This window comes from Orycteropus afer, unplaced genomic scaffold, assembly GCF_000298275.1.
Source record: "Orycteropus afer afer isolate SDZICR_OR568_19922 unplaced genomic scaffold, OryAfe1.0 scaffold00185, whole genome shotgun sequence".
Classification (NCBI taxonomy): domain Eukaryota; kingdom Metazoa; phylum Chordata; class Mammalia; order Tubulidentata; family Orycteropodidae; genus Orycteropus; species Orycteropus afer.
In genome coordinates this window covers 4,261,291-4,287,164 of record NW_006921772.1, presented here as the reverse complement: position 1 = coordinate 4,287,164, position 25,874 = coordinate 4,261,291, and the positions used below count along the sequence as shown (strand labels likewise).

The window sequence follows — 25,874 nt, the reverse complement described above, 5'->3', positions numbered from 1 at the left end:
ACACACATACATAAAATTTGTCTTCAAATTGTCCAATTTTATTATATGAAAATACATTTAGTTTTTGCATGTTGACATTGTATCCTTTGACCCTGTTAAACTTACTTATTAATTTTTGGAGTTTTTTCCCCCCATAATTTCCTTGATTTTTTTTTTTTTTTGTTGTTGTTGCTGTTGTTGTTGCTTGCTTATTTCAAATAGGGATAATTTTACTTCTTTCTTCAACTTCTTTTTGCCTTTTTTTTCTTTAATGTATTTTCATTTCTAAGACTTCTACAGGAGGGGTGGAGTGGGCAATCTTGTGTTGTTCCAGTCTTAATGGGAGAGTAGTCATTCTTTTACAATTAAACGTGATGTTAAATGCCATTTCTGTTTTTGCTCATACTCTTTTATTAGATCACAAAAGTTCCCTTCTATTTCTAGTTTGCTAAGGTTTTTACCATGAAGGGATGCTGAATTTTGCCACATGCTTTGGCTACATCAGCTGATATGGTCGTGTATGTTTTCTTCTTTAGATTTTTAATATATTTGATTATACTAATAGATTTTCAAATATTGAAACATCCTTGCTTTTCTGAGATAAACTCCACCTAGGTGTGTTCTATTATTATATATTGCTGGATTCAATTTGCTAATAGTGGTAGTCTAATTTCATGAGAAAATTAATAATGCATAAAGCTGCACTGTATGAAGAACACAGCATCAGGATTGGAGGAAGACTCTTTAACGACTTGCAATATGCAGATGACACAACCTTGCTTGCTAAAAGTGAAGAAGACTTGTAGTACTTACTGATAAAGAGCAGACTACAGCCTTCAATATGGATAATACCTCAACATTAAGAAAACAAAAATTCTCACAACTGGACCAAGAAGCAACATCATGATAAATGGAGAAAATATAGAAGTTGTCAAGGATTTCATTTTACTTGGAACGGTAATCAATGCCTATGCAAGCAGTAGTCAAGAAATTAAACAACAAATTGCACTGGGAAAATCTGCTGCAAAAGACCTCTTTAAAGTGTTAAAGGGCAAAGATATCACTTTGAGGATTATTTGACTGCTAACCAGAAGGCTGGCAGTTCAAACCCACCAGCCACTCCCTGGAAGGAAGATTGAGCAATCTGCTTCTGTAGAGATACCACCTGGGAAACCCAAGGGGGGGGGGTCACTATGAGTCGAATCAACTTGACAGCAGTGAATTTGGTTTTGGTTTTAACCCATGTCATGGCATTTTCAACAGCTTCATATGCACATGAGAGCTGGATAGTGAATAAGGAGGACTGCAGAAAAATTGACACATATGAATTGTGGTATTGGTGAAGAATATTGAGCGTAACATGAACTGCTAGAAGAACAATCAAATCTGTCTTGGAGGAAGTACAGTTGTAATGTCCCTTGGAAGCAGGAATGGCTAAATTTCATCTCTCATACTTTGGTCATGTTTTCAGAAAGGACCAGTCCTGGAGCAGGATATCATGCTGCGTAAAGAAGAGGTTAGCAGAAAATGGGAAAACCCTCAAAGAGATGGATTGACACAGTGGCTGTGACAATAGGCTCAAGCATGCAACAATTGTAAGGTTGCCACAGGTTGGCAGTGTTTCATTCTGTTGTACAGAGGACACTATGTGTCAAAACTGATTCCACATCCCCTAACAGCAACAATTTCATGAGGGGTATGGGTCCTTAATTTGTTGTTGCTTTTCTTGTATTTCTTGGTTTGGTTTTAATATCACAGTAATGCTGAACCTCATGAAACAATTTGCAAAATGTTCCTTATTATCCTATTATCTGAAAAAAGTATTGTGGAATTGGTACTCTTTCTATCCTTTTTTTTTTTTTTTTTTTAAAGCATCACCAATGAAACTTTTTGGGCCTGAAGTTTCAATTTTGATTGGTTTCAAACTATGTGTTTTATTTATTTTATATTTATAAAACTATTCAGGCTATCTATTTCATCTTGGGTAAGTTTTGTTAGTGTGTGGTTTTCAATGAATTTGTCCATTTCATCTACAATATCAAATGTATATATAGAGAGTTTTTGTAATATTCCCTGTTCTGGTTAACTAGTGCCACTTTGACAGAAATATACCACGAATAGGATGGCCTTAACAAACAGGAGTTCATTCTTTTACAGTTTGGAGGCTTTAAGTCTGAGTTCAAATGCCAGGCTCTAGGGGCTGTGTGAAAGCCCCTCGACCTTGGGCTTCAGCTCTGCCTCTTGCTCCCGGCTCAATGAAGCTAGAGGAATCTCTTTACTCAGGTACCTACTGGCTGCTGAGGCTGACAAACCCAAGGTCAACAAATAAAATGGCACAGTCCCGATGTTACCAAACCACATGGTAGGCCATTAATTTAAGTCCATTGTAGGTCCCAAGGTCAGCAGAGCATGGCAGGCTGTTGAACAACGACACGGCTACAAGCAGGATCCAAGCACGCCATACGCTAGAGACCATTCCCAAAGGCTTCTGCTTAAATAGAGGAGGCAGACCCTATTCCCTGAGGCAGCTAATCAGCTGCTCACAGTAGATTCTACCATGGAGTTGATTACCAGTCTTATCATTGAATACTACATCCAGCTGCCTAGCCACTCAACCAGGCCCAGCCAAGTTGACACACAAACTGAACTACCACATTCCCTAATTATTTTTTTCATGTTTTCTGTGGTAACAGTCTCTTTCATGGTTAATATTGATAAACTCTGCCTCCAGTCTATTTTTTCTGTCTCAAATCTGCTAGTTGTTCATAATATTATTGATAATTGCAAAAATCAGTTCTATTTTCATTGATGCCCACTGTGCTTTTGATGTTTTCAAATTCATTAATTTCTGCTCATATTATTATTTGCTTCCTTCTGCTTGATATGAGCTTGTTTTGCTTTGTCTGTTCTTCCTTTTTTGTTTTCTTAGGTGAGAAATTAGATTATTCATTTGCCATCTTTTCTCTTTTTGATTAAAAACTTTTAATCTTACTACTTTTTTCCCTTTCAGCATTGCTTTATTTGCCTTCCAAAATTTTTTTTATATGTTGTCTTTTCATTATTATTCAGTTCAAAATATTTACTAATTTCCTTAAATTTCCTCTTTGATCCATAAATTATTTAGAATTGTGTTGAATCCCAAATAATTGAAGACTTCCCAGTTACTTGTTTAAATTGATTTCTAGGCTAATTACAATCAGAACACCTTAGAAGTGAGGATGGCCAGACTTTAACTCACTTACTTTGGACATATCATCAAGAAAGACCAGTTGCTAGAAAATAAAATCATGACTGACAAAGTGAAGGGTTGTGAAGGTGAGGAGGCCTTCAGTGGAATGGACTGACATGGAGGTGAAAACAGTGCACTCAAACAGATCATGAAGATAGTGTGAGACTAGACAGTATTTTGTTCTGTTGTACATAAGGTCACTTTCAGTCAGAGCCAATATGACAACAACTAACAACAACAACAACAGAGAATGCAGTTTGTATGATTTTAATTTTGTTAAATTTTTAAAATTTATTTTTTAAAATTGAGGCAGGATATATTCTCTCTTGAAAAATGCTCTATGTTCACTTAAAAAGATGTGTATTTTGTTAAAGGAGGTGCAATAGTCTATAAATGTTAGTTAATAGTATTTTTCAATTCTTTTATATACTTTCAGACTTCACGTTTACTGGTTCTATCAGTGTTTTGGTTCTCTAGTATTGCTCTAACAGAAATACCACAAATGAGCAACTTTAACAAACAGGGATTTATTCTCTTACAGTTTAGGAGGCTAGAAGTCTGAGTTCAAAGCACCAAGGTCTACGAGGCTGGGTGAAAGCCCGTCGACCATGGGATTTAGCTCTGTCTCTTACTCCCGGCCCACTGAAGCTGGAGGCTTTTCTTAATTCAGGCAGCTGCCAGCTGCTGAGTCTGGCAAACTTAAGATTAATGAGTAAAATAGAACAGTCCCAAGATTATCAAACAACTTGCCAGGCCACTAGTTCAAATCCAGAAAAGGTCTCAAGATCATCAGGGCATGGCAGGCTGCTGAATAAAGACTCAGTTACATGCAGTATCCCTGTGTACCAAAAAGCTGTGAGACCTTTCTCAATGCTTCTCCTTATATACTGGAAGCAGAGTAGATCTCTCAGGCAGGTACTCAGCTGCTCATTGCGATTCCACCATGGACTTGATTACCATTCTCATCATAGGGAGTAACTACATCTAGCTGCCCAGCTACTCAAAACCAGGCCCAGCCAAGTTGACACACAACTTTACTACCTTTGGTGGTTAAGTTTGTGTGTCAACTTGGTTAGGCCTGGTTGAGTGGCTGGGCACCTGAATGTAGTATTCCCCATGATGCGACTGGTAATCATCTCCATGGTGGAATCTGCTGCCTTTAGGTATGTAGTCTGCTTCCCGTATATAAGAAACATCTTTGGTTCTAGCTTGAACCCTGCATGTAGCTGAGTTGTTGATCAGCAGCCTGCCATGCTCTGTCAACCTTGGGACTTTCAGTGGACTTAAATTAATGGCCTGCCATATGGTTTGGTAATATCGGGACTGTGCCTTTTTACTTGTCAACCTTTGGTCTATCAGTCTCAGCAGCCACTAACTAAGTGAAGAAAAGTCTCTAGCTCCAGTGGGCCGGGAGCAGGAGGCAGAGCTGAACCCCTGGGTTGAGGGGCTTTCACCCAGCCCCGAGAGCCTAGCACTTTGAACTCGGACTTCTTGCCTTCTGAACTGTAAAAGAATAAACTCCTGTTTGTTCAAGCCCTCCCATTTGTGGTATATTCTTGTCTGAGCAGCAGTAGGTAACCAGAACACTACTACAATCAATTATTAAGAGAAGAGCATTGAAGTCTTTAAATATAATTGTTCATTTGTCTATTTTTTCTTTAAGTCTATCAGTTTTTGCTTCATGAATTTTGGAACTCTATTGTTAGGTGTTAAAGCATTTAGGATCATTTTATTTTCTTGATTAATTGATTCTTTTCTTATTATGCAATATTCCTCCTAATTCCTAGTAAGTTTCTTTGGTATAAATAAATTCATAGCATTGTCTAATATTAATATAGTCACTTGAGCTTTTTCAGTTTTCATGACATTTCTTTTATTCTTAACCTATTATGATTGAAGTGAGTTCCTTTCAGGAAGGATAGAATTGGATCTTTATTTTTTAATCCATTCTGGTAATCTCTTTCTTTTAAATTGTGTGTTTTTAGACAATTTATGTTTAACATAAATATCAATATTTTCGGATTGGTATCTACCATCTTATTATTTTTTGTTGTTGTTAATGTTTATTCTCTCTGTTTTTATTTACTCTGTTCCCCTTTCTTTATGTTATTTTAAACATTTTTTAGTATTCAGTTTAATTTATTTATTGTATTTTTGACTACATCTTTAGCAGTTGCTGTAGGTTTTATAGAAGGAGCTCTAGTGGTATAATGCCTAAGGCATTTGACTGCTAACTAGAAGGTTGGAGGTTCAAAGCCACCAGCTGCTCCACAGAAGGAAGATGAGGCAATCTACTTCCATAAAGATTTACCACCTCGGAAACCCGATAGGGGTCGTTATGAGTAGGATTCAACTCAATGGCAGTGAGTTTGGTTTGGAGTTTTTTGTAGGTTTTAGAGCCCTTAAGTGGTGCAAATTTTAAAGGGCTCTACTACTAGCTGAAAGATTGGTGGTTTTAGCCAATCCAGAAGTGCTTCACAAATAGGCTTGGCAATCTGCTTGTGAAAAGTCACATAAAACCCTATGAAGTTCTACTCTGCACATTTACAGTCACCATGAGTCAGAATCAACTCAACAACAATAACATAGATTTACATTTTAAATATTCGACTTTGCAAAGTCTATTTAAAAATCACCATTTTACCACTTCAAGAGAAATTAACATCATAGGGTTGGTATGAGTCAGAAGTGACTTGATGGCCAAGGGTTTTTGGTTTTAGGTCCCTTACCCACCCTCATGCATGTTGTAATTGTCTTATATATTGCATAATGTAGACACTGTAGACCTCATCAGAAAATGTTATAATTTTTGCTTTCAACTAACAAATGTATATTAAATATTCAAGAATAGAAAAAAGTCTATTATATTTCCCCAGATGTTTACCTTTTCTTCTGCTCTTTCTACACTCTTAATATTCCAGTAAAAACTGAAGATGGACCTTAAACAAGCACAGTTCATATTTTCTCATAAGTATGTTTCCAGGAATTTCAGATATGGATTTTAGTACATGATGAGGATTTTCACCCTTTTTATATCTGAGATACCCAAGACTCAATCAATTATATTGTGCCAGCAGCCAACAATCTGTGCCCATTTGGACTGAAGGAAAGGGAGGTTGAGAGAAAAAGTGTTAAACCAGCTTCCAATACATGTAGCAAATCCTAGTAAACCTAATTATCATTATTGAGGAATAAGCAATGAAATATCTAAATTGCAGAAATGTGATGGCTTAAAATTTCTGAATTAAGTGTTTTTTTAAATGTAGAATTAAAAACTGTCTGATCAATACATAAAAATATCTAAGAATATTATATGATGAACATATAGCCAGTTTGTCTAGGGCATCCCATTTTATGCTTTTGTCCAAGCATAATTACTGATCATGCCTCATTTAACTCAGAAAGAACTCTTGATATGAATGATAAATCATAGATGAACTTCACAGGACTTTTTATTGCAAAGCTACCTTCATACCTCCAACCAATCTAACTCCCTTGGATTTTTTATCCTCCTTGCTGGAGGTCTGGAGATTTTGCACATTTTCCTTTTTTGTAACAAGCTGACACCACCCAATCCACCCCTTTCCAGCCCAGTTTTCCTTGCCCCTTTCCTTTCTGCTCCACAAAGCAAGTACCCAGAATCATTTCACATTAATGAGCTTTTGCTCAACACTGGTGACACAAGGGAAAAGAAATATTAAATGTGGAGAATTTGTAGATTGTAAGATTGTATTAAATCCTTCCCAACCCAACCCTCTTAAAATATTTCACTGTTTTACTATCCCTTCATATATGATGAGCTGAAATACCTTTGCATTTCTGCCCCTAACTTTTATTTCTTAACAAACATGTCCTTCCCTCTCAATGGGCCTCACAAAGTGTCATGTATACACTTTCTTTCAAAGTAACTTTATTTCCTTCCAGTATATAAACCTTCAGTTAACATAAATCAAGATATGTTCTTTTGTCTGAATTTGTTAGTCTTCTACTGCTATATAACAAATTACTACAAACAGTGGCTTAAAGCAACACCCACTTATTACAAAGTTCTCTAGGTCAGAAGGTACAAATAGTAGCTTAAAGCAACACCCACTTATTACAAAGTTCTCTAGGTCAGAAGGATGGGTGGGCTTGGCTGAGTTTTCTGCTTAGTGTCTAACAAGGCCAAAAATGAGGTGTCACCCAGGCTGGGCATTCATCTAAAGGCTTAAAGACTCAGGATGGTAGGGGCGGGGTGGGGGGGAGTGGTGCGTATCAGCTGCCAAACTCATTCAGTTGCACAATTCACTTCCTTGCCTTGCCTTTTAAATTGTTCATGTGATTTGAACTCCGTATTTTAATTTATCTAAAGGAGTTTAATTATAACTGCAAAATCCCTTCATAGCATTACCTAGATTAATCTTTGATTAAATAACTAGGGCACAGGAGTCTTAGAGATGACATCCTTAGAATTCTGTCTACCTCACTGAATAGATTCAATTTGCATTTCTGACGGGATCCACATTAAGCACTGAGTATCACAGGGTAACATATCTCACATAAATATGACATCTAGGTATCTCAAAGCTGACTTTTATTTAGAGAAAATTATACACATTTCAGGTTAATGCACGCCTCTAATTTGTTTGAAAATCTCTTCTGCTAAATTATATATCTCATTTGATTAAGCGAGCAAGAACCTCAGTAATTATTCTTAAAAGCATCACAATGTTGGGCATGGAACTCTCAATATGGTACATTCCCCATAAAAGTATTTGAACTCTCTTAAAGACTTAAGTAAGGGACCGTAGTGGCAACACTTAAGCATTCAGCTGCTAACTGAAAGAAAGGCTGGCATTTGAACCAACCCAGAAATTCCATGGGAGAAAGACCAGGTGATATGCTCCTGTAAAGAATGTTGTTATGTGCTGTGGAGTAGGACCCGACTCATAGCGACCCCTCCTTGGTTCCGAGGCAGTATCATTACGGAAGTAGATTGCCCAACCTTCCTTTCCAGAAGTGGCTGGTGAGTTTGAACCACTAGTCTTCTGGTTAGCAGGCAAATGCCTTAGGCACTATGCTAAGATTGTTCTTGTTGTTATGTGCCATCGAGTTGGCCCCGACTCATAGTGCTAAGATTACAACATAGAAAATCCTAGGGGAAGTTCTCCATCACATGGGGCTATTATGAGTCGAAATTGACTTGACAGCAGCTAACAACAACAGACTTAATTACACTACTAATTCATTTAAAAATTAAGATTTAGATAGGAAAAAAAAAAATAACCATTAATTTTTGCTTAGTCCAAAGGATTAAAGTTTCAAAATAATACACATTAAATCATTGTTTTTCTGGAGAAACAAAAGAGTTGCATAACAAATAGACAGAGAATCTTAGTAATTCCTTTCATTATTCCCAGTCTCTGCAATTCTGTGTTTAAGTGCCACAATGCAAGAGAAAATGTCACCACTGCTGTTTAATGAAAATTAAGCCACTCAAAAAGCTGGTTTGACCTCTTCTTTTCACCCAATAAAAAAGATTACTTCCACTGAAATGTAGATTGGAGAGTGAATTGGTGTCTGGGAAAGGAAGTGTCTGGAGATTCTCACATAAACCATGTAGACATAAAAGTGTTACTTAAGTATGTTTGATCTCTGGATAGGTTTCTTTTTGCAGTTGCTTCCTGGGTGGTCTGTATACCTATATGACAGTTGGCAAGTACTTAAAATCAGAATATTCAGAGCATATACAAAAATACACTAAATCATTCTAATCTGCTCAAAGACAGAAGACGCTATTTATAAATATTATTGAACATCTAAGATGTAGCAATAGAATGCAAGGAGGGCTAGAGCATCACAGAGTTAGAAATCAAATTTAAAGGATACACAACCCCTCTTATCAAAAAACTATGTGAAAAATATTCATACCAGAAAACTCACAATCTGCATGTAACTATGCCAGTTGTAAGTACTACTGTTGCTATATCTTAAAGTCCTCAAAGATCTCATATATCACACAGACACATACTACTTAAACAAACATTTGTGATAATTTACTATCACCATTTTTATCAATCATTCCCAAGAACAGGTTATGGAAGAAGTTCTCAAAGAGTGTTCTGAAGAATTCTGTGGTTCCATGAGATATTTCAGTGGTTCCCTAAGACATTTTCAAGGGATCCACAAGGTTAAAACTGTATTAATATTTGCACTGGCAATGTAAAAGCAATGGTAGGTAAAATTGTTTAGTAAAAAGTGGCACCAAACGTCACTGTCAGTCATTTTATTTTTCACTGGCAATCACTTCACAGAGGGGGGAAGAATCAATTAATATCCTACAAAAAGAAGCAGTAAATTTGTTCATTTTATTAAATTTAGTATACATTGGAGTATCCATTTTTAATATTTTGTGTGACTAAAGTAAGTCATTCCTTGGAAGGAAGATGGGGCAATCTACTTCCGTAGTGATACTGCCTCGGAAACCCAAGGAGGGGTAGCTATGAGTCGGGTCCGACTCGATGGCACATAACAACAACAACAACAACAAAGTAAGTTTGGATAAAAAAAGTATCTTTTGTTGCATACTGCAAAGATAATGGCTGTCTCAAGGAAAAGTATTAGAATGTTGCTTGTGTTGTGAGCTCAACTACTGTCTTTTTCATAAAACACAACTTTTATTTGAAAGAATGTTTGACAGACAAATGTTGGTTATTTAATATTTTCCCCCAGAAATGAAGGGAATCTGTCACCCCAAGGAAAATAACTGACAGCATTTTTTGCGAAGGATGAAATGTAAGCTTTCAAGTGAAAATTAGAATATAGGAAAACTTTTATCTGTCACCATGAATTTGACAGATTCCCAATACCTAAAGACTTTCATAATGAGATCAGTGGTGATACTAACGAACATGACTTTTTTTTCCAATATATTGTATGATGAAATGTGTCAACATTTGGAAGATCTGGCATCTTCAGTGAACAATTATTTTTCCAACTGACTAATGAATAATGTTTAAAAGTCATGCATGGTTAAAATATATTTATCATGTATGACAAACCAGTAAATATTAATATACAGAGTAGGAAGTTACCTGATAGTTTTCAGATTCCACAGCACCACATTCTACTGACCTTAAAAGACTACCACTTGAGTTTTGTTGTTGTGTGCTGTCCAGTTGGACCCAACTCATAGCGACCCCTCCTTGGGTTTCTGAGGCGGTATCACTATGGAAGTAGATGGCCCAACCTTCCTTCCAAGGAGTGGCTGGTGGGTTTGAACTGCCAGCCTTCTGATTAGCAGTCAAGTTCCTTAGGCACTATGCTATCAAAGCTCCTAGAGCTCCTTTTAGCATGCCCTTAAAGAATATCCCCAGGAGCTCTTCTGACTGCGAACCAGAAGGCTGGTGGTTCAAACCCACCAGCCTCTCCTGGAAAAGAAGGTTGGGCAATCTACTTCCATAGTGATACCGTCTCAGAAACCCAAGGAGGGGTTGCTATGAGTCCGGTCTGACTCCATGGCACATAACAACAACAACATTCTTTACAGGAGCATATCACCTGGTCTTTCTCCCATGGAATTTCTGGGTTGGTTCAAACACCAGCCTTTCTTTCAGTTAGCAGCTGAATGCTTAAGTGTTGTCTCTATGGGGTTGCTATGAGTCAGGTCTGACTTCATGGCACACAACAACAACAAAAAATAGCCCCAATGATCTGAAATGATTATAAGAAGAAACCTCCTTTTCCTAACAACTTAGACCAAAAAGAGCATAGGGAAACACATTACATGATGCAGCAGAAATAAAATTCTAGCTGTCTTCTGCAAGCCAGACACAAGAAGAGTTGCAAAAATGTAGAACACAGTCAATTCTCACTGAGTTTTTTGAATATGGTTAAAATAGTTAATTTTTATTAAAAAAAAAATGCTCTTTACGCTAACATAGGAGTTAATTATAATTAAAATGGATAAAAATTTATCCATTTAAATTTTGAATATGGTAACAAATGATAAATAATACTTATATAATAAAGCTTTTTGAATCTTCACTAATTCTCAAGAGCATAAAGGAATACTGAGACCAGAAGATTGAGAATCACTGGCTCTTAGAATATAGAAAATTACAACAGCTACAGAATAATTTCTAAAATTATTTTTTCAAAAAACTTTGTGATGCAATCATTACTATTAAGACCAATTTTCATAAATAGTTTGACAACACATGTGAATTTTGAATAAAGTGGGTTATGTGCCTAAGTCTAGCTGCAATGTGAATAAAATTATACTTAAGACCCCTTGCTGTCAATCGAGTGGATTCTGACTCACAGCTATCCTATAGGACATAGTAGAACTGCCCCATAGAATTTCCAAGGCTGTAAATCTTTATGGAAGCAGCCTGTCTCATTCTTCTCCCACAGAGACTCTGGTGAGCTTGAACTGCCAAACTTTCAGTTAGCAGAGCACTCCCATACCATCAGGGCTCCTAAATTACATAAGTAACTCTCCAAAACTTTTATTTGGAATTCTACTTCCAGCAGTATGATGGAGTAAAAATCCTAAGAACATTCTCATTGCAAATTTTCTATAAACATAAATCCTGGGGTAAAAGTAACATAAATTTTTCCTAAATTCACAAGTTCACAAGCAAGGGAAATAATCTCATTGGCCTAAAGGAAAGAAAGTACAGAGCTCTGAGCTGGCTCTCATGCACTGGCTACCTGAGGGTATTTGCTAAACTCTGATTCAAGGTCTTCAGGTTAAACCATCACACTGCCTAAGGGGAGCCCTTAGAACTGAAACTTCTACATAAAACTCAGATACTATTCCTGCACACAAAAGGTGAAATTAAACCCAATGAAAGAGTAGAACAACAATTATTCCTTGACAAACACATGATGGCATTAAAACTTGTCTACATTGACTCAGACTTCTGTTTAAGCTACCCATGAGAATATTCATATAGACTGAGGTATCTAATTTATACAGTATGCAAGGTCCAAGAAATACTAACAAAATAAATTAGCTTAAAACCCCCAAGATATCTGTGAATAAAAAATGCTTTTGGAAAAGCACACCCTCAATCCAGGCCCCACAGGATTCTTACAGATAAGAAAGTAAACAAATAAAACACCCCCAAAATAAGCTCACATACAAAGTCAATGAGTGACATGTTAGTATGAGCAGGATTCAGCAAAATTAACAAATAACAGGATTAAGCCCATAAGAATATCAGTAAAATTATTGGTTAGTGGCTGTTGAAAAGTATACTTTAAATGATTTAGTCCTAAGAGAAGGCATGGAAAAACATGAGAAAGCCTCAAATATATTATTTAAGAAAATACCAATATGGGAAAAAATGAAATAGAATATTTTTAAAAATAGAGATAAAAAAAAAAAAACCTTGCTAAATGTGTTAAACAGGTTCAACAGCGTATTTTTAAAAAGTAAATAAATATTGGGAAAATGGGTTAAAACTAGGCCATATAGATGAAAAAGTTGTTTAGAACACAATGTAGAAAGACATGGATAAGATATGGACGTGAAGAGAGAATAAGACATGGAAATCAGAATAAGAAGCTGCAACATAATTTTATCAGGTTTTCCAGAAAGTGTGGTAGAAGATATAAGGAGAGATGTCATGTTTGAAGAGATAGTAACATAGAATTCTCCAGAATAGATAAATGACATGAAACTTAGATTAAGGAAGTATGATGAATACAAAGTGGGATAAAAAGAATCATAAAACAAGATATTCCAGATGGTTAGGTAGATAAGAAAAAAGGAATGAAAGTAGACTTCTTATAGTGAGCACACAGAAAAAGGAATAAAAAAGATTTTAAACCCAGACAGATTACATTTAAAAGGATTTCAGACTGATAGCTCAATTCTCAAAGAAACAATAGATACCAGAAGACAGTTGAACTAGGTCTTAAATGTGCTGAAGGGAAACAGTGCACTTGGAAGGCTGGAATTCTATGTTCACTTAAAATATCTTTCAAAAACGATGGTGAAATAGAAACATTTTCAGACCAACAAAAACTTAAGGGTTTGTCATCAGTAGGCCTGCACTGGAGGGAATTCTAATAGATATTATTTTAGTAGAATAATAAAATCAGAGGAAAGACCTAAACAGTAAGAAAGAATGAAAAGTCAATACAATAGTAATTATATAGATAAATCTAATTGAATACCAACAGTAGATAACCATAACAACATTTTGTGGTTTTCTTAAAAATAAAATATATGAAACATGATAACAGCCTATAAGCAGGGCAATATATTTAAAGTGTTCTAAGGAACTTGCCTTCCTGGGAGAAGCAAAGAGATTACTAATTTTAAAACTGAATTTGTCAAATCAATGGGACACCACCACCACCACCACCACCACCACCACCACCACCACATACATGTTTAAATTTCTAGGGTAAATGTGTCTTCTGGGACTCATATGCTTAATTCCTGTCCTCTATTTAATGTGAAAATGCTACAGTTTTTCATAGCTCAATGCTCATTCTATATCTCATTATCTCTACATTTATTTCAAAAACAGATTTTTTCCCAATACATCCACTATATTTCAGGTCTCCCCAAATTTAAATATAAAAATATCAAGATGCTCAGAGCAAAAACTTTCAACTCCCTAACCCAGACCTCCATACTCCACTCCCAACCCCCCCTCAAAAAAAAACCCACTGCTACTGAGTTGATTTTGATTCACAGTAACCCTATTAGACAGAGTAGAACTACCCCACAGGGTTTCCTAGGTCATAATCTTTATGTGAAGATTGCCATATCTTTCTTCATGGGAGAAGTTAGTGGGTTTGATCCTCTGACCTTGCTGCTCTTATCAGTCGAGTATTTAGCCAAACTCATTAGATAGACAGACATTCACATATGCACAATGATTTCTTGATTTGTTGAATATTGATCAATTAATTTACTCTTGATTGATGACTACTATCATTCTATTTTTTTTTTTTTTGATGCACAGAGAATGTACTGAGATATATACCTAAGAAAAAAACGATGGTCACAGGATATATATATATACGCTCAGTTTTAGTAGATACTGACAAAAAGTTTTCCAATGTAATTCCACCAATTTATACTCTCTCCAGAAGTGTGTAACAGTTACCATAATGCCAAATTTCTTAATTTATCAATATCATTATATAAATCTCTTTGTAAATAGAATGTGCATTTCATGTATTACTGATGAGGTTGGGTATCTTTCCTTTCCTTTTTTTTTTTTTTTTTGCAATTCACCCTTAGTGTAGTCTCATAGGAGCTGTAGTGGTATAGTGGTTAAGGAAGGCATTTGGCTGCTAAGCAAAAGGTCAGTGGTTCAAGAGCTGCGACACAGAAGAAAGATGAGGCAATCTGCTTCTTTAAAGATTTACAGCCTTGGAAATGCAATGTGGGTCACTATGAGTTGTAATCAACTCAATGGCAGTGAGATTGGGTTTTTTGAGTAATTTCACATATATATATGTACATATATATTTTTTAAAAAAAGTTGTTAGTGCCTTTCACTTTATTTGGCATTTAGAGAAGCTCTTTCTATATATTGTATTCTAATACATTATTGGCCATATCAAAAATAAATAAATAAATAAGCAACCCACTGCGATTGAGTTGATTTTGACACATAGCAACCCTATAGAACAGAGCAGAACTGCCCAATAGGGTTTTGAAGACTATAAATCTTTACAGAAGCAGATTGCCTCATCCGTGGAGTGGCTGGTGGCTTTAGAACCTCCGACCTTCTCATTAGCAGCCCAATGCTTTAACCACAGGACTACCAGAGCTCCTTATTGGCTATACGTTTTGCAAATACTCTATATTAGTAAGTCCAAGATTCACATCATTTCATGCACTGATGTGCCTTGTAACCAACAAGCTCTAATGGTTAGAACTAATCATACATTTTCTTCTTTTTGGCTGTGTATAAAACAATAGCATGTCTTAAAACTGATGATAATCTATGGCACCTTAAAATCCATAAATAATAAGTTTTAAATTTTTTTTTAACTTTCATTATGGTGGTGTTTGATACAAAGAAATATTAAATTTTAATGTAGATTCATCAAACATATCCTTTACAATAAACATTTTATGTCTTCTTTAAGAAATCTTTCTCAATTGAACTCACTCCCATGGCTTCAAGCCAAACAACAGACAGGCATATAAGGTGAACATTACACCAGGCAGGCACACTCCTTAGAACAATCAACCATGGGAGATCAGAAGGGCAGTATTGTACAGGGGGATAGCTCAGAGGGCAGGATGCATAGGAAAGAAGGGCACAGGGAAAAGGTAACCACAGGGAAAAGTGGGAAGAGAGCTGCCACATTGTGGGGACTGCAATCAATGTCCTAAAACAAAATGTGTATAAACTGTTGTATGGAAAATGACTGCTTTGTAAGCTTTCACCTAAATCACAGTTTAAAAAAAAAAAAAAGAGAGAAAAAAGAAAGGAATCTTTCTCTGCCTTGAATCTAAGAATTTATTTTTCCATTATTTATTTTTTTAAGTTAAAACATATGGAATAATTTCAACTTTTTTCCAGTAAATCATCAGTTATCCTAACATCACTTACTGAACAGTGGCTCCTCTTCCAATGATTTGCATGATAAATCAATTTTCTGTATATGTGGAACCACATTGTTTTAATAGTTTTATACTCTAAATATAACATGCTGACTTTCCCTCTATATTCTTTCTTCACTTACCTTTTGCTAATTTTTAGACCTTTGCCACTCCATAGGAGTTCTGGTGGTGTAGTGCCTAAGGCATTTGAATGTTAAGGCATTTGACTGCTAACCAAACGCTGGCAGTTCAAACCCACCAGCAGCTCCTCGAAAGGAAAACCGGTCAATCTACTTCCATAGTGATATCACCTCAGAAACCCCAGGAGGGGTCTCTGTGAGTTGGATCCAACTCGACAGCAGTGAGTTTGGTTTTTGAATTTTTGCCACTCCACTTAACATTTAGAATCAGCCTGTAAATTCTTCAAAAAAAAAAAACCTGTTATAATTTTTACGGAAATTCACTGAAGCAATAGATCAGTTTTTGGGAAATGGGCATTTGTATTATATTTAGATTTTTAGACCATGAATAGGTCATCACTGATTAGCTTTTTCTTTGTTGAATGGCAACATAGTTTTATAATTTTCTCCACATATATCTTGCATTTTTTGTTGTTAGACACATTCCTAAGTAATTTATCTTTCCCTTAATTAAATATAATTCTTAAAATAAATTTCCTCACCACTTATTACTGGTATATGAAATATTATTGATTACTACATATTGATTTTACATCTATCTACCTTCCTAAACTTTAATAACTTAATTTCACATACTCTAAGGTATTTTTGGGAGCTCTGATAGCATAGTGCCTAAGGCACTTGACTGCTAACCAGAAGGCTGGTGGTTCAAACCCACCAGCCACTTCCAGGAAGGAAGGTTGGGCAATCTACTTCCCTAGTGATACTGCCTCAGAAACCCAAGTAGGGGTCGCTATGAGTTAGGTCCAACTCAATGGTACATAACAACACCCAAAACAACAACAATAAGGTATTTTCAGAAGGAGCCCTGTTGGCCTAGTGGTTAAGTGCTCAGCGGTTAGCCAAAATGTCAGTGGTTTGATCCACCAGTGGCTCAGCAGGAGAGACCTGGTGATCTGTCCCTGTAAACTATAAAAGGTAGGAAACCCTCTGAGGCAGTTCTACTCTGTCACATGATGTTGCCATGAGATGAAAATCAACTCAACAGCACCTAACAGCAACAAGGTATTTTTAATATAAAAAATCATAGTATTGATTGGAGTAGAATTTCAAGTACATTGTGGAGTGGAACTAACTCACTGCCATAGATTCATTTCAGGCTCCTAGTGACCCCTCCTTTGGTTTCCAAGAGAGTATCTCTAGGGCAGTATCTCTAGGGCAGAGTAGCTGGTGGCTTTGAACCACCAGCCTTGTGGTTAGCAGTTAAGTGCCTTAGGCACTATGCCACCAGAGCTCCCTGAATGGAACAAGTGATAGTGAAATTATTTGTTTCTGATTTTAAAAGGAATGTTTGTAATGCTTCACTATTTAAAAAGATAGTTTTTGTGTTTTAGTAAACTATGTATCAGGTAAGTACAATTCCTATTTTTTCCTATTTTGCCAAGAGGTTATTTATTTATTTATTTATTAAAGTTTTTAAGAGGGTTTGAGTTTTATAAAATTCATTTTCTTCTTCTACTGAGATGATCATATGGCTTTTCTCTATGACTGGATTATGAAGTTACATTTTAATATTTTCTAGGTTAAACTACCCTTGCATTTCAGGAACATTTGGGATAAAATAACATGTTAGTCATTTTAAAATGCATTGTTAAATAATGTCTACTCATATTTGGTTTAGAATTTTTTTCTTTCTTTCTTTCTTAAGTGAAAAGGCTTACCAAATTTTTCTTTCTCACTCTGTCTTCCTTAGGATTTGATAATAAATATGGATAGTCTAAATTTCCCTTTTCTTATTCTCTGAAATAATGTGTATCATATTGGAATAATTTTTTCTTTGGAATTTTAGTAGAAAGCATCATGAGGACTGATATTTTCTTGGATAGGAGTTTAAAGACTTAATTCCATTTCTTTCATTGTTAAGATGCTTAATTCAATTTCTTTAATTATTTAATTGTTAACTAGTATTCAAGCTAATCTCTCAGCTAGAAATTGTCTATTGTAATTAATCATGTTTTCAACACACTTCTTTGGTAGAAAAAGCTGATGTACTACCAACATCCCAGTTTGTTTTTCTGTCACACACACAAACATACATTCCAGTGTTGATCTGGACAGCCATTCAGAACTGAGTTATTAATTACATATGAGATGTGAAGGAAAATGAAGCATAAAAGATAATTAATTCAAAGATTTTTGGTCCACATGTAAGTAATATAAATGAGAGAAGGAGTAAGTTTAAGGAAACAAGACATATTTCTGTTTAGACATAAGTAGTTTGAGGCAGTTGATAGAATGCCAAGTAAGTTTTTGGATAGTAAGTGTCTGGGAATTGACATTTGAACTTGTGGTTCTAGTTGGCATTATGCAGCATATAGAAAAGACATAAATATGGAATTCTAAGGAATAACTATACATGAGGGCTCGGCAGAAGAAAGGGTATCACAATGAAGATTGAGAAAATAAAGAAAACTAAAGAGACTAGACAAAAGGCCAAAGCAAACCATGTCACAGAAAAAAGAAATCATTCAAATCATCAAATTTCTTAGTAGATGATGACAATTGTCTTTCTTTTCCTGTTAATACTGCTCTTTATCTTCTCCAGGTAATAAAAGCCTACTCAACCTTCTTGTTTTCCAGTTGTAGAATCAATTCTAACTCATTGTGACCCTATGGATGTCAGAGTAGAACTGTGTTCCATAGGGTTTCAATGGCTGATTTTTTTGAAAACAGATCACCAGGCCTTGGACAAATGTTTATCTATATAGGTGAAATATAATATTCTAAAATTATTCCATTAGAATCAGGACTCTCAAATAATTTCCTACATTTAAACAAGTGATGTGTTCAACTTTCCTACCACTCCCCCAAACTGTGACAATTTTTGCATACACTTACCAACAGTATCACATGGTTCATCTTTGTGTACACAGAAATCTTTCCTAAAAAAAAAGGACATCAAAGTAAAGATAAGTCACTTTTCCCAAACAATAGAGATTATGTAGTAGTTATATGCATAAAAGTATATATCCAAGAATTTAATAAAACTGAGAGTAAGATTTACTAACTTATTTCTGAAAGAAATGCAAAGTAATTAAATTTTATCACATATTTATACCTGATATAATTCTGGGCTATTGTTCCATTTCGTAGACATATTTCAAAAATATAATCCCATCTTGTTTTGAATTTTGTAGAATTTTTTTTTCTTATATACTATATAGTAAAACTGGTGTTGAGATATGGCTTTCCATTTGAAAAATATACAGTCTCTTCTTCACACAACACAACAATAATTTTCAAAATGAAGATTTCATTGTAAAAAATACAATTTAAAATAATACATCATTTCATATTGTAAATTTGGTAAATATTTTTAAAAGACTGATAATAATTATTTTAGTAAGCACATGAAGAAATTAATCATGAATAATATTTAATTTCCTCTTGTAATAAGCCACTTTATCTTGGAGAAATAATCTCTGGGTGGCCAAATGGTTACACACTCAAGAACTAGCTGAAAGTTGGTGGTTTGATCCCACCCAGAAGTACCTAGGAAGACAGGCCTGGTGATCTGCTTCCCAAAAATTGCAGCCTTAAAAATCCTATGGAGCAGTTCTACTTTGTACACACGAGATCACAGAAGTTAGAATTAACTCAGTTGGCAATGAACAACAAATATCTTGGGGAACATCCTTTAATGATCCATATGAATCTACATTTCATAGTATATAATTACTGTAACATAGTAAAGAAGAGTTATGAGCTTTAAGGCCAACTACTTGGAAACAATTGTTTTGTTTATCTCTCATTAGATATGTGTCGTTAGGCAAGTTAGCCTTCCTGTGCTTCAGTCAGGTTTGTGTATCTACAGAACAAATGTAATAATAATAGCTTCCCCAAACTGTGCCAGACACATAGTTCAGCTCTCAAATATTAGTTGTTGATGTTTTAGTTGTTGCATCTATTCCCGTATGATGATGTTGTTGGGTACAAATTTCAACTCATTGCATTTTGCATGTGACGGAGCTGAACTGCTCCTTAAGGTTTCCTATGCTGTAATCTTTATGGAAGCAGAATGCCAGGTCTTTCTCCTGTGGAACTTCTGGGTGGTTTCGAACCGCTAACCTTTTTGTTAGCAGCCACAGGATTAACTGTTGCACCACCAGGCCTCCTCTCCTGTATGACAAGGTAAGCAATTTCCTCTTGTTGCTGTTAGGTGCCGTCGAGTCAGCTCTGACTCATTGCAACTCTACGCACAATAGAACAAAACAATGCCCCAAACACTGCCCACCCAGTCATGTGCCATCCTCACAATACTTGCTACACTTGAGTCCATTGTTGCAGCCACTGTGTCAATCCAGCTCATTGAGGGCCTTCTCCTTTTTCATTGACCCTCCACTTTACTAAGCATGATATCCTTCTGAGGGAATGGTGCTTTCTGACAACATTACCAAAGTAGGTGAGACGAAGCCTGGCCATTCTTGCTACCAAGGAGCATTCTGCCTGCACTTCCAGGACATATTTGTTCATTCTGGCAGTCCGTGGTACTTTCAGTATTCTTCACCAACACAACTCAAAAGCATCAACTCTTCTTCAGACTTCCTTATCCATTGTTCAGCTTTCACATGCATATGAGGCTGGTTAGGAGCTCTGGTAGTATAGTGCCTAAGGCACTTGACTGCTAACCAGAAGGCTGGCAGTTCAAACCCACCAGTCACTCCTCTGAAGGAAGGTTTGGCAATCTACTTCCATAGTGATACCACCTCGGAAACTCAAGGAGGGGTCACTATGAGTCAGGGCCGACTCCATGGCACATAACAACAACAACAACATGCCTTGGGTTGGGCACACCCTAGTCTTCAAAGAGATATTTTTGCTCTTCAGCACTTTAAAGAGGTCTTTGGCAGAAGATTTGCCCAGTGCAATATATCATCTGATTTCTTGACTGCTATTTCCATGGGTGTTGATTATGGATCCAAGTAATCTCTAACAACTTCAATCTTCTCTCCATTTATCGTGATGCTGCTTATTAGTCCAGTTGTGAGGATTTTCATTTTCTTTACATTGAGGTGTATTCCATGCTGCAGACTGTAATCTTTAATCTTCATCAGTAAGGGCTTCAAGTCATCTTTACTTTCCATAAGAAAAGTTGTATTGTCTGCATATCGCAGTTGTTAATGAGTCTTCCTCCAATCCTGATGCCATGCTCTTCTTCATATAGTCCAGGTTCTCAGATTATTTGCTCAGCATACAGATTGAATAAGTATGGTGAAAGGGTACAATCCCGATGCACTCCCTTCCTGATTTAAAACCATGCAGTATCCCCTTGTTCTGTTTGAAAGACAGTCTCCTAGTGCATATATATACCTTCCTCATAAGCACAATTAAGTGTTCTGCAATTCCCATTCTTCTCAATATTACTCATAATTTGTTATAATCCACACAGTTGAATGCTTTTGCATAGTCAATAAAGCACAGTAAACATCTTTCTTGGTATTCACTGCTTTCAGACAAGATCATCTGACATCAACAATGACATCCCTCATTCCATGTCCTCTTCTGAATCCAGCTTGCATTTATGGAAATTCCCTGTCAATAAACTGCAACTATTTTTGAATTATCTTCAGCAAAATTTCACTGTGTGTGATATTAATGATATTGTTAATCATTCCTATAGAGGGATATCTACATATTTTTCACTATTGCAAACAATATAATTTGACTTTGGGTATATATGAGATAATGAAAAGTTACCTTGTTTTAGTTCCTCTCTCTGTCATAGCCAACTGAATACTATTTCAAAACAATAAAATGACTTTAAAAATTAAATATTCCTGTCAATTTCACCAATGACATTTACATTGATTGGATTACAATAGTATGTTTTCAACTCACATCTTAGCCCCAAAGCAGCATTTGTGATTTAGTCTCTGTAAAATTTTGTAAATGTCCCATGTGTATTTGAAACATATATTCTCTAATTGTTTGAAGCCAAATTCTATGCATGCTAATTAGGTTTAGCCAGTAATAATCTCTGATGTATAGATAAATAAGTAACAATTCTATTTAATTTCACATTTGTTCCTATGGAAGGACTGTTAAAATTTCTACTGTGGTTATAAATTTGCTGATGCTTGTCTGTGATTGTATTAAATTTTTATTTGTATTGAAGCTAATTTATTAAGTACTTAAACTTCCAAAATTTTTAAAATTTCCAAATTCTCCTCTTAAAATTCCATCTTATTCTTCGTAATATTTTCTGTATGAAACCTAGAAACAAACAAACTCACTGCCGTTGAGTCATTTCCGGCTCTTTGGGTTTCCAAGGGGGGTAGCTCTATGGAAGCAGATTGCCCAATCTTCCTTCCAAGGTGAGAAACCTAGAAAGGCTAGGGTAAAACTATAATTTATTTTGCTGTATAAGGGCTACTCTGTAAGATAACAACACATTAATATTTTAGTAATTCAGTAACATTTTCTTGGCATGTCTTTTTCTTTTTTTGCTTTCAACTTTCATTTTCTCTCAGAGTCTGGTAAGTAGCATATAGTTAAAATCTAGTTATATAGTACCTGTATTTCATTAAGTGGCTCTATTTTATTTACATTCTATATTTTATTATTGATATATTTGGATTTTTTCCCATCTTATTTGTGCTTTCTATTCACCAAATTATATTTCTTTGATTTTTCTTCATTGTTTTTCTCTTTCTTCCTATCCATGTTATTCTCTCCTCTTATTTTCTGTTGCGGGTTTGAAAAGGAACATTAAATTGTGTGATTTATGGGTACTCTTACATTTTAAATTAGAATGTATTTGTTTCCTATTACTGCTGTAACAAATTTGTGTGCCTAAAACAACACAAATTTATTATCTTACAGTCTGGACGTCAGAAGTCCAAAATGGCTTTCATTGGGCTAAATCAAGTTGTTAGCAGGACTGTGTCTCTTCTAGAGACTATAGGGGAGAGTCTGTTTCCTTGCCTTTGCTGACTTCTCCTCAACTCAGTATCTTTAACTTCATCACACCTGCAGAGTCTCTTTTGCCATGTAAAATAGCATTGTCACAGATACTGGGGATTATGACATGGATACTTTTGAAGGGAGGACATTATCCTACCTACTGTCTTACTGCTGTAAAAATGTCAAAATTAAAAATCATCTTCAATCTCCTGAAAAATACAAGGACATCAAATGCTTTTGATTCAGTCGCTTCCTTCAGTCTTCCATGTTATTTCTGTCTGATAGCCATCTTTCTGTCTGATATTCTATCTTAATTTTTTCAAAAAACATGTTATTGTATTTTCTGGTGAAAGCAGACATACCAAAACAGGTTCCCATTCAACAACTTCAAGTTCAGTGATATTGGTTACATTCTTCAGTTTGTGTCAACATTCTCCTTATTTTCATTCCAGTTGTTCTACTCCCATTAATTTAGTCTCGCTGCACACCAAATTTCTCGTCATTACTTTAGAGTAACTGCTGTTGCTTTAGAGTAACTGTTGTCCATTTGGTCTCATATGGATAATTTTTAAAAGAGTGCAGTTCTCAAGGGTGAAATTCTTCACTCTTTGAGCTCTCTTTCTGTTTAGTTCAAAGGTGATTTCAGGTGACAGTTTCTGGTCAAGGTTTAAAGAATACTTCAAGGAAATAGTCTATCTTGATTTTTAAATATTGAAATTAGAGAAGTGTTTTTAATCATTGGTGCTTATTTAGATTTGTCTATATGTTTAGCAATTTCTTTGCTCAGGTATATTTTGTATCTCTTGCTAAAAAGTTTAGTGTTTTTCAATTAGGTTGTTATTGTTGTAGGTGCTCCAACTCATAGAGATTCTGTGTACAACAGAACAAAACACTGCCTGGTCCTGCACCAGCCTCACAATCCTTGCTAGACCTGAGTCCATCATTGCACCCATGGTGTCAATCCATCTCATTGAGGACCTTCCCCCTCTTCATGGACTCTCCACTTTACCAAGAATGATATCCTTACAGGGAATGGTCCCTTCTGACAACATGACCAAAATCAGACAAAATCTGGCCAATCTTGCTTCCAAGCATTCCAGCTGCACTTCTTCCAGGACAGATTTGTTTATTCTTTTTGCAGTCCATGGTACTTTCAGCATTCTTCGCCAGCACCACAACTCAAAAGCATCAACTCTTCTTCGGTCCTCCCTGTTCATTTTCCAGCTCTCACACGCATATGAGGTGATTGAAAATACATGGCTTGGGTTAGGCACATCCTAGTCTTCAAGGAGACATTTTTGCTTTTCAGCACTTTAAAGAAGTTTTTTGTAGCAGATTTGCCCAGTGTAATACATCATCTGATGTCTTGACTGCTGCTTCCATTGCTGTCGATTGCGAAACCAAGTAACATGAAATCCTTAACAACTTCAATCTTTTCTCCATTTATTGTGATGCTGCTTATTGGTCCAGTTGTGAGGACTTTGGTTTTCTTCAAGTTGAAATGTAATCCATACTGCAGACTGAAGTCTTTAATCCTCATCATTAAGTGCTTCAAGTCACCCTCACTTTCAGCAAGCAAAGTTGTGCTGTCTGTGTATTGCAGGCTGTTAACGAGTCTTTCTCCAATCCTGATACCACATTCTTCTTCATATAGCCCAGCATAGAGGAATAAGTATGGTGAAAGGATACAACCCTGATGCACTACCTTCCTGATTTTAAACCATGTAGTGAAACTAAATGAACTATTATCTGTCTTAGAATTTGTTTCCTTAACTTTCTTTACTTTGTATTTATGCATAAAAGATTAGCTGACTTTATCGATCCTCAGCATGTTGAAGATGTTTCTTTTTATTCTAGAATTCATAGTTATTACTTAGAAGATTTTTGTTATTGTTGGTGTTCTTCTTCTTTTCTGTATTTGGTTTCTGGTTAAGTTTTTTTTTTTTTAAACATTGTTTGCAGTACCTCTAGGATGTGTTTGGGTTCTGATTTTGTTTTTATTTACCTTCTTTGGTATTTGGTATACTATTCAATTTGAAACTGCATAGGGCCACAAAAATTCTCACCGTTATCTTTTTAGCTAACTCTTATCACATTCTTTCTATTTTCTTCTCCTTGAACGCTTTTTAGTTGTGTCTTAGGTCTTTTTTTTTTTTTCATTGTGACAGTGTAACCTTTAAACACTCTTTTGTATTTCCATCTCTGGACCACTCTATGCAATGTTGTGGAGAATCTCTCAGAGTTACCATCTAATCAAACAGTCCTCTTTTCAGCTGCATCTAATCTGATTTTCAACTCTTAATTGATATTTTAACTTCAAAAATAGTATTTTTTCAAGAAATTTTATTTTCTTCACTTTTCAAATTAACTGTTTTATTGTGAAAAATATCTTACTCTCAGATTTTTTTAAATGTGTTTAATCATGTTTAATATACTTATTTTATAATCTCCATCAAATTTTTAAATTATATTGTTCTCTGTTGTGGCTCGTATATCTAACTATGGAAGATTTTATCATTGTATGTTTTAGAGTTCTATTGTGAAGTCATATTCAGTGTTACTTTATCTGTGGTTGCCCCATGTTTTGGTTTGCTAGTGTTGCTCTAACAGAAAATACCACAAATAGATGGCCTTAAGAAACAACAATTTATTCTCTTACAGTTAAGGAGGCCAGAAGTCCAAGTTCAAATACTGGTTCTCTCCTGGTGGAACTGCTGAGACTATGGCCCCTAGCTGCCCTTCAGGTCTGGAATTGAACCCATGTTCCAGCCAAACAAAAGACAGGCATATGAGTTGAACATTTACCTCAGGTAGATACATTCCTTGGAGAGAACAATCATGGGAGAAAGAAGGGCTGCTTATGCACAGGAAGACAGCTCAGGGAGCAGGAGTGCATGAAGAGATGGACACTGGGAAGAGGTAACTATGGGGAGGAAGTGGGAGGGGAGCTGTTGCATTGTGGTAAACTATGATCAATGTCATGAGACAAAGTGTATGT

The 25,874-nt window shown here is 35.7% G+C and overlaps 1 protein-coding gene across 1 annotated transcript in view; it reads right to left on the bottom strand.

The window, feature by feature from the left end:
* The window catches only part of ADAMTS19 (ADAM metallopeptidase with thrombospondin type 1 motif 19), a 511,689-nt gene that overhangs the window by 286,532 nt on the left and 199,283 nt on the right, over positions 1-25,874 (bottom strand). Inside the window, exon 7 of the mRNA XM_007947461.2 lies at positions 18,812-18,855. Coding sequence (XP_007945652.1) covers positions 18,812-18,855 — 44 coding nt within the window. The remainder of the gene's footprint in view (positions 1-18,811; positions 18,856-25,874) is intronic.